Source organism: Sceloporus undulatus, chromosome 4, assembly GCF_019175285.1.
Source record: "Sceloporus undulatus isolate JIND9_A2432 ecotype Alabama chromosome 4, SceUnd_v1.1, whole genome shotgun sequence".
In the NCBI taxonomy this organism is placed as follows: domain Eukaryota; kingdom Metazoa; phylum Chordata; class Lepidosauria; order Squamata; family Phrynosomatidae; genus Sceloporus; species Sceloporus undulatus.
Window position 1 is genome coordinate 74,533,773 of NC_056525.1, and position 10,041 is coordinate 74,543,813.

Genomic DNA, 10,041 nt, shown 5'->3' on the forward strand with positions numbered 1-10,041 from the left:
TCTGGTGATGCGTGAGTGAAAAGCAGCCAGGGCTTATCCCAGGTGATTCTCATCCTGAGATTTTCAATCTGTATAAATCAAAAAGCTCACATCCTACAGTTTGAATAACATACCCAAGTTCCATTACATAAAGAAAAAGGAAAGCATATGTAAAGAATGCACATGAGTAAATATATCATGGAATCATTGCTATCATAACCAGACAATGGCTATAGTTATTGAGCACCCGAAGGTCTTGACCAATAGTGTGTATCTGTTTGGTATACTGCTGATTATGGAGCCTATTCTTTCTATGTGATAGAGCTATATTAGCAGTAGACGAAAATGTGGCCATGCTGGACTCTGCTCATTTTTTCCTTTAGCTCAAGGGAACCAGCCTTTTACTGTTTTTGTTTACTTTTGGATGTGTTTTTGCAGGACCAACAGCTGCTCCCCAGGTGGCATCTTCAACAATCAGCACCTTGAGACCTACAACAAGGAGACAGGAAATCACACCAGTAAGAGACCATGAAGCTATCACAGATGAAAACACTATCAAATCCACATCAGCTTCAACTGCTGCTGATAGAAGAGTGCTCACAGATCCAACCACCACCATCACATTAACACCTGGTAGTGGCTCCTCCACACGGATAACCCACAGTGTCACATCAGTAGAAACAGAGCAACCAGTTAAACATGTACAAAAGGCGGCTGTATCTGATATGGGAGATGATGGTGAAGGTAAAATTACTTTATCTTGTGTCAGCCAACAAGAATGACAGAGTAGGCTATGGACTAGATATATAGAGGGGATATCAGATAAATAATTATATGGACATATTCCTGTGTCTGAGCAAGTTGGCGGCAGGGGGTGGGCGTGCTGTAGAATTAATACTTTCATGGAGAAGAGGGTTGAAAGTTCAGTCCTTGGCATCTTCAGGAGGAACTGGGAAAGACCTATGTCTGAACCCTTTTAGAATTGCTATCAGCCTGAGCCAGTGCACCAATAATCTGACCTGGTGTAGAACAGATGGGGGCAACTATGGCTCCTCCAAATGTTTTGGGCTACAAGTTCCATCTTTTCTCATCACTGGCTATAATGGGAAGTGCAACTTGTAGTTTTAATCCAACATCATCTGGAGGCTCACCAGATGTATAGAGCAACTTTGTATAAAGTTGATGATAGATGCATGCATATTTGAAGTGGGTGGTAGATCCATGGTCATAATCTGCATTGTAGCATCTCACAATTTCTTCCTTACAGATCTGCCCAGTGTGCTGGAACCTGCCCCGGTAGGGGAGGATCCATTGGTGATTGCTGTCATCTTCATCTTCACTGTTACAGTAGGGATTGTGGCTCTTATGGGTTTCTTGCGGTATCGTCAGCACAGTGGTCGTTTACAGTTTCGACGACTTCAGGATTTGCCCATGGTAAAAATGCTTGCAAGCAGATCTGATTGGTTGAACCTCTTCGCAAACACCTATATCTAGTGTTCAAGTTTTTTCCCCTATTTGAAGCACGGTGCTTTGCTCTGCATAATTCTTAAGAACCCTGCTCTGCAATGTAGGGAGGTTTTTGTTTAAAAGGCATTGTGCAAATGTCATGATCAGAAGGTATTGGCAAACAGGAGGTGAGATCCATATTGCTAATCAGTCCTAACTTGGAGGGTATTCCAAACAGGATTTGTGAAGGGTTTGATGTGGATGACAGAAACCTCTTGTGACTCCCATGATACCCTTTTCCAGTTGATGTATGTGGGAAAAGGTAGAGTGTCCACGTGGGTCACCCAGTCTATATATTGCTATCTGAGTTAGAAAAGATTGGAAATTAGCACCATAAATTAGCACCAATGGGAACTACATATTTTAGATCACCAGTTCAAACATAATGAGCTTTCTAGATATGGATGTTGTCTTCAGCAAGAACACCTGGGCATGAGCTTGATGCACTTGCACTATAGAATCTACTCAACTTATCTAAGGGCATCCATCTGTTTCAAAAATGGTGATTCTTTGATATTGTTAAGACTTCAAGTTAGTTTGGGGGTGGCTGAACAATAGGCCATAGAATCAGGGCGTGGCATGATATAGTGAGTTTGTCCTCTACCACCATGCAGATAGTTTTAGAGTCTTTGTTAGGGCCATGGCCAAACATTCACAGCTGTCCAGCAGAGGTTGTTGTTGTTGTTGTTGTTGTTGTGTGCCTTCAAGTCATTTCTGAATTATGTCAACCTTAAGGAAACCCTATCACAGGGATTTCTTGGCAGAATTTGTTCAGAGGGGGTTTGTCCTTGCCTCTTCTGAGGCTGACTTGATCCAGGTCATACTCTCAGTAAGGGTTATTCAGTATTAGTAACTATGTCTGGCACCTTTTTGCATTAGCTTGGAAGTTTGAAGCTGGGAAAAGGCATGAATTTATTTATTTATTTATTTTACTTACAAAATTTATATCCTGCCTTTCTCCCGCGGTGGGATTCATGAAGGCTGGGAAGGAACTGAGGGAATGAATTTTAATTTGTTACTAACTAGCTTGCACAGTTCTCATAGCTAATGAGGTGGAGATGGGTCACATATGCACATTCTGATTTTCTTTGTTTACTTCTGTACTATATAAACTGCACTATATAAAGTCATTTTCTACTGACCTCATTTGGTGACAGAAGGGCATGCAGAGCAGCCAAGAGGTCATCCTTCTAGCCAACCAAGATGAATTGGATTGCTGGCCAGGGATAGTCTGGGCAGTTAGCTGTTTAGTGGTCCAGTTTTACCACTGGCTATGAAGGGATGCTGGACCCCATCAGCAAAAGGGCTGAAATGCTGCATTGTTTTATACCACATGCTGCATCATTTACCACCAATAAAGCTTATAATAGTAATGTGCCAGTGTTCAGCACCAAACAATGTCAGGCGGAGGCATGAATGTACACCCAGGTCAAGGATAAAACACAGAGACTGAGCAAATGTGTGTTTTGCTGCCTGTTGTTCCTCTCCCTACTCCTGTTCCTGTAGTCCTGCACTGAATTAACAGTGTCCTCTCTTTGCTCACAGGATGACATGATGGAGGATACACCTCTCTCTCTCTACAGCTACTAAGCAACTTGAACACAATTTTTGTATTCTTCTAAATCAAAAGAGGCCCAAATGTGGCAAAGGATCTCAACTGGGAAGAGACTCCCCTCCAAGATTTGCAAGCTGCTATGCTGATTTGTATATGACTTGCAACTTGCGAGCCAGCAAACTATGCCATAAGGAGAACTTTTTATTCATATTTTTGAGAACTGAAGCCAACCTGACCTCTCCCTGTTACCTTTGTACTTTCTGTGCTTGGAGGCAAACAGCTCTGTGAAAAATTTTCACAGGCTCCCATCAGGTGACTGAACTAATTCATTAATGCCAAGGGAGATCTTGACTGGATTTCAAGCAGCTGCATTTCAGGACTCTTACACAAGAAGAAAGTGAAGCAAGCCAGCCCATTGCGAGTATTAATTTGTGACTAGACATCTAACAAACTATAACTTAGAAACATTGTTGGTTCCTTTCTTGAACTTAATTTTGTTTTAACTGCACTTCTATTTTGACTTTTAATCTACAGGAGCCAAAGAGGTTTCAAAGGAAAAGGCAGGAAAATGGAAAATGATTCTTCCCATAAGAGCCCTTCTGATCAGACCAAAGGTCCATTTAATCTAGCATCTTATCCTTCACAGAAGTCAGCCAGATGCCTCTGAAACACTCAAACAGGGATTGAAGACAATCATCATCTACTGGCTGTAGTCTAGCAAATGGTATTTAGTGACATGTTGGACAGTTTGACTATTCTTGAAGCACTTCCTCTTAACACTGTTACACAGAGTTCACAGTGAAGTGAAAGGTAGCTGTGATTTGAACAACACTGGCTTAAAGAAGCAGTTTATTCTGCGTTTCCCTAGCAAATTGTGCTGCTGTGTTAAGCACTAAGCCACAGCACATGAGATGCCCACTAATTATTCCATATCCAGTCCTTAAGTATACAAGCCCAGGTCCAGGCCTGTCAAGCAGTGTTTTAACCCCCAGCCCAAGCAAAGCGGCTCTGTTTTAGAACTCTGTATCTTTGCCACTAGAAAATGGATCTAGATGTCCCTGCTGCTTACTTGCTATCTAGCTTGGCACTTGCACAGTTCTGGGTAGTAAGAAGAGTCTTAGGTTGGATCTTTACAGTTACCTGCCCCTGGGACTATTCACTCACAAAGCTTTCATTCTCCACCTGTTTTTCCTCCCCCTTACATACCTTATCGCATTGGCCCCCAATTTATTTGGGCTACCACCTTTTTTCCTCTTGAGAGACAACTTTACTGCCTCGCCATGCTTATTTTTTGATATTAGGTATACTGTACTGCAAATTACAAACAACCAATCTCAGTCATTACTCCCTTTGCATTAAATCACCTTGGGGAACTGACCGATTGGCTGAGCAGTGACTGAGAAGCCTCTTGCCTATGCAGTAAAGGATAACATGGTTGAGAAGCCTCTTGGTCGCTGCTCCCTTTGCACTTGGTCCCCTGGGAACAGCAACTGAGCAACTGGTAAATATTGACCAAGAGGACTTTGCTAAAAGGCTGGCATGAGTGAGAGGCTTCTCAGTCACTGCTTACCAGCTGCTCAGTTGCTGTTCCCAGCGGACCAAGTGCAAAGGGAGCAGTGCCAAAGAGGCCTCTCACCCAAGTTGGCCTTTACTGCAAAGCTAGCATAGGCAAGAGGCCTCTTGTTTGCTGCTTAGTGAATATATATAAACCTAATATATATAAACATGGTGAGGCACTAAAGTTGTAACTCAAGAGGAAAAAAGGTGGTAGTCCAAGTAAACGGGGCCAGCGCAGTAAGGTATGTAAGGGGGAGGAAAAACAGGTGGTGAAGGAAGGCTTTGTGTGTGAATAGTGCCATGAGGCCACTCGGTCACTGCTTAGCCAGCTGCTTGGTTGCTGCTCCTATAGTGACCAGGTGCAGTTTTCCCCTGGTAAGGAAGGACTCTATCCTTCATAGTTAGGACAGAGAGAGGCACAGCAGATGTGTGTGTGTGGGGGGGGGGTTCAGAGGACACACGCTCTGGACTGGAGGCTGGTGTGGATGGGGAAAAGTAGAGGTTCCAGTTACAGGAGCTGCTCCAAGAAGGACTCTGTCCAAGAATCGACCCCAGATATTCCTCCTCCTCCTCCTTCCCCAGAGATATGTATTCTCCATACAGCTTCAAGTGTTCTACACACACACACACACAGAGAGAGAGTTTCTTATGTTACCTTTTCTCTAAGCCTGTCTGAAGGAAAAAAAAAGCAGGAGCAACAGTACAGCTCCAAATTGCCAGCCGAGTCCCTGCAAAGCTCAAAAAGCTTAAGCAGGTTCCCAAATTTGAAAGCCCCCATTTTTTTTGCAACCGCTTCTCCTCCTAGCCCACACCATGCTGTAATTCCTCACTCCGGTCAGTCAGTCTGTTCCAAAATGGCACTAGTTCAAGCCACACAAGTGATGTCCTGTGCCCAAGCCTCATGAGAGTTTCTTAACTCCCACTACTAGCAAAAGATGCGGCTAAGCAAGTGAGCTCGCATGAGCAGGTGAAGAGCAGGATACCATCATGCAAAGTGATCAGTAAAGCTGTGTTGTGGTTTTAAGGGGCCCTGAAAACAGATCTCATGCAACTCATTCCCTACCATGATTCTAAAGTCCATTGGTTCCCCTTGTCTTTCTTATGCACCAATATTTTGACTGAAGGCCTCCCTGCTGCCCCCTTTCCCACTCATTGCCCCCTTGGATCTTTCCACTGCCCCCAGGGTGGCATACCTTCCACTTTGGGAATCACTGTCTTACAGTAACAACTTTGTGTCTTGTCTGCACAAAGCCCAAATTATTGCACATGTGTAGATGTCAGATTTAGATTTACAAGCTCCTAAATTTGCCATATGGTACCATATACCCTGCCCCTTAAGCTATTGTATAAGAAATTGGAATAGTCAAAATTGCTATCTTCAATTTCCCCTTGTGGCTTCCCTCTAAAGGCAGTGGTGAGGTGTTGTTTCTTTTTTAAAACTCTGTTAAAACTTATGCTTTTTCTTCTCCCAGTTTCTACTTCCCTTCCCTTTCTCATTTTCAACTTTTAGCTTTCTGAGGACTTTTTGTCAAGACTCAGGGAAATAACAAAATGTCTCCAAGTTGTTCTTTTGATTACTATACACACCTCCCTACCCACCTTTACATTAATTTCAGGCTACATTACCTAAAGCAAGTAGGAGTAGAAGATAATATACTAGAATCTCAAAAGTGTCAGAACAGGGGTTTTTCAAAAGGCCTACAGCAAGGTGTGTGTGTGTGTGGGGGGGGATATACCTTGCTCACTGGCCAAATCCAGGTCACAGCTCAACTTTACACACCCTGCAACAGCATTCAGCTTGGTGGACACTGCAAGCATGCTCTTGTCTCTCCAGGCTGGTCTTTCATTCACTGTGTTGTTAGAGAAAAATGTGGTTGTGTATGAGAGACTTCAGAGGAAAATAAAACGACGAACCACAAAATGCTCTGGCATATAGCAATAAGCCACAAAGGGTGGTCAGGCAAAGGCAGAGGGAAAAATCCATTCTGCCTCTAGTACTCCTCACTGGCTCTAAGCTGCAGTGGTATGCTGGGTGTACTTTCCTCCTTTTCCTGATTCCATGCTGCATTTCAAAGTTAACAACATGAGCTCAGAGCCATAAACCCACTTCTTGTGGCAGAAAGAGAAAAATGAGTTCCTCCACCCAATGTCAGCTCCAGCTCCCAACTGTCTATTCTCATGGCTTCATAGTCGTCCATAGAAAGAAAAAAGGTTCCCTATCCACAGCTTCTAGCAGGTGGGAATCATGCAGCCCTAGCTAGTATCAATGGTGAAGAATGGTGGGAGCTGTTACCCAGCAGCAGCTGGAGGGCTGAAGTTTTCCACCTTTGGTCCACAGAATAAGCTAAGAGTTTACAGGTGATGTCCTTTAAAAAGATAACTTGAGTTGCTCAGGAATGCATAGTGTACACAGTCATTAGAGTTGCTTTTTGAAAAAGTGAGGTTCACAATAAATAGATAAATTCATGTAAGACTACTTCCAAACAACTCTGAAAGATGGTGCTATTGAGGTCTTTCTGGTTGCTTTAGACATACTGATTCAAATTCCACCAAGATCTACAAGGCTCACTCCAACACCTGCACAAATGTGTCCTGATCTGCAAATAATAATAATCTGTCTAACTGCAGGCAATGAGGAGGTTAGGTATACCTGGACAGGAATGTTCTTTCACACTCTTGACTCCCATGCCTAGAAGGCCTTCTTTCACAATACCCACCCACTTGACCTCTTGGAGAAGGAGGAACTCTCAGACAGGTTTATGCAGGAGAAGATTTGCTGACTAGGTTTGTGTTGCAGTTTCCCTGGGGCTAGCCCAAAAAGGCTATTTGAGGTTTCACTGCACAAACACGGAGTCTGACAGCACCACAACAGGCAGGGTGCCAACTCCTTATATGTCCCTTTGAAGGCAGCAGAAGCCTTTGAAGGTTCCTCTGGGTTAGTTTTTATTAATTCCAGGCTCAGACATAATTATGCTCATTAGCAAAAGGCTAGAAATAAATCTTGGCAGTTGCCTTTGAAGCTAAAAGGGGTGGGACATATGTTCACATAAAAAGAAATCAGGACTACTGCAACCAAGCCACTTCCTCCTGGGAATATGACTCCATGTGTCTGTGGTAGAGCAAGAGGATAGTGGGCAGATTTATACACAAAATGAAGTTGACAAAGCCAGTCAGAATTGGAACTTGCTTTCTTGCAGCAGAAATCCCTTGCCTCATTCACTGAAGAGCTTCGTCTAGAAAATCAGTTACATGTGTATAATGTTTTTATAGCTTTAAACTCTCCTGCGAAAGTGGAATTGGACGGTAGGCCCATCCAGAGGCCATAGTGGTTCTGTTAGTGACAGCCAGTATGTTGTGGTGGGTAGTTGGAAGTGACAACTTCTCTTCCAGCTTTTGTTTTCCATGTGGAAAAGGCCCACCACATTTTTGTGGTACTTTAGGAATTCTGGGAGGATAGTCTGGTTCAAAAATGAGCTGAAGATTTTTGTAAATTTAAGAACATTTTTGCATTTTGGAGCATAGGTGCTGCATATGAACCACAAGCCAAACGTTTCTCACCACTGCTGTAGACTTCAGATCTCCATGCAATCATCAAGCTCTTCTCCCTAGGCACACATATCGAGTTACTGTTAAAATGTGATGGCTATGGGAGGAAAACTGTGCCCAAACCCATGATCCTTAAAAGCGCATTATCAAAACATGCCAGATTATGACCACCTTAAAACAGTGGTCAAATGTTAGTTTTGAAGGGCTTCTTCTATTTGATGTCTTTTTATGTGAGCATCTAGAAATGCAATCTAAATAAATGTCTGTATTATATGAATTATATTAGTACATGAGGATAGCAAGCCAGGAGACTCTGTGGCTCCTCACTGTTTTACTGGGAAAGATGTGGGCTAGGCTTTAAGTAATTTTACTAAGCAAATAAGGCAGAGATGGTGGACTTACCACCCTCTAGATGTTGCTGTATTTCAGATGCTATGAGTGATACCAAGCATGCCAATAGTGGGGATTATGAGAGTTGCAGGTCAGCAACATCTGGAAGGATAGGGGTTCTCCATCATTGAATTAGGGCATCAGCAGGGCTCTTCCCTGAGATATTTTGTTAAATGAAGTGCCTTCCCTGAGCAATATCAAAGTTTATGTTCTTCTTATATGCCTTCAAGTTGACTCAGATTTATGGTAACTCTGTCCTAGGGTTTTCTTGGTAAGGTTTATTCTGAAGTTTGCCATTACCTTCTTCTAAGGCTGAAAATGTCTAACATGTTCTGTGCCACACACTGGGTTTCCAGGGCTGAGCATGAATTGTTTTCCTGGTCTCTTGGTAGTCCAGCACTGAAACCACTATATCAACACTGGCTCATTTATGCCCTAGCACTATCTAATACTGAAAGTAATCCTGAAGTGCTGATCTCACCGTATACACTTTATTTTGGTATCCCTACAAATTGCACCAATTCAAATAGTCACTATTTGTGACTATATATCTGACTATATATTTACAAGATATAAATATACCTATTCTGGGAGTCACTTAAACATTGCTCTCTAAAAGTGTATTAAGTGCTAAACCATTTTCGGTGGTGGGAGACCAGACTAAGACTGTTCCGATAGGTCTGATTAGTGGAAGTTTCAATTATTGTTGTGTCAAGTGAGTAATACATTAAGTGTCAAAAAACACTGAGCTGTGTGGCCTTGATAATTCAAGGGGGGAAAAAAGGATCCCAGTATAAGCCTAGATTCTATTTCTCTTCACCTTTAAATCACTGCAAGCCAAATCACTGGAATCTAGGCTAGCTAACCGCATGGTGTTACATAAGAACCAAGCTATTATGACATCACTTAATAGAAACAGCCTCAGGGCTTTATTTTGAAACAGTAACACATACAATCCAAGATTATTGATTCTTTTTATATATAGATTATTAAATGTCACAAGCTCCATGAAAAGCTCCATTTCTCTGCTCTCAAACCCTAGGTTTAAACAAGTGAGAAATCTGCTGGATGCATCCATGAACCTTGTTAATTCTCACATTTCATTTTTTTCTAAAGCAGATAAACCAAATTCCGATTTGTCTTTCAGGCTTCATTGTTGTGCTGCTTAAAACATTTAGTATTGGTTGCACCCTCTGGGTTGAGGAATACTCCTATTCAAATTGACAAATGCAGCTGTTTGCCCCTTGGATACATGGGTAGGTAACTATTACTGAGGCATTTGTAGGGCCCCATACAGCCCCGAGGGGGAAAAATGAAAAATGTTTTTGCACCCAAATGCCCCTCAACTGCCACTGAGGGGTGAAGAAGGCAATTTTGTCAAACATTTGCCCTCTCTGGGTCATTTTAGCCCCAGGAATAGCATCCCCCCTACTCTTCACTGGCCACCATGGGGGAGGATGCCATGCCAAAGGTGGATTTACTAGGAGAGGAAACAACATAAGTAATGC

General features: G+C 42.7%; 2 protein-coding genes across 4 annotated transcripts in view; one reads left to right on the forward strand and one right to left on the reverse strand.

The window, feature by feature from the left end:
- LOC121928324 (transcription initiation factor TFIID subunit 12-like) overlaps nt 1–4,780 on the forward strand; it is an 83,282-nt gene extending 78,502 nt beyond the window's left edge. For all 3 annotated transcript variants that reach the window (XM_042462846.1, XM_042462848.1, XM_042462849.1), the window contains 3 exons: nt 418–723; nt 1,247–1,413; nt 3,031–4,780. In XM_042462846.1, the coding sequence (XP_042318780.1) occupies nt 418–723; nt 1,247–1,413; nt 3,031–3,075 (518 nt within the window). In that variant the 3' untranslated portion in view covers nt 3,076–4,780. The remainder of the gene's footprint in view (nt 1–417; nt 724–1,246; nt 1,414–3,030) is intronic.
- The window catches only part of EIF2B3 (eukaryotic translation initiation factor 2B subunit gamma), a 601,892-nt gene that overhangs the window by 50,230 nt on the left and 541,621 nt on the right, over nt 1–10,041 (reverse strand). The gene's annotated exons all lie outside the window — the stretch shown is intronic.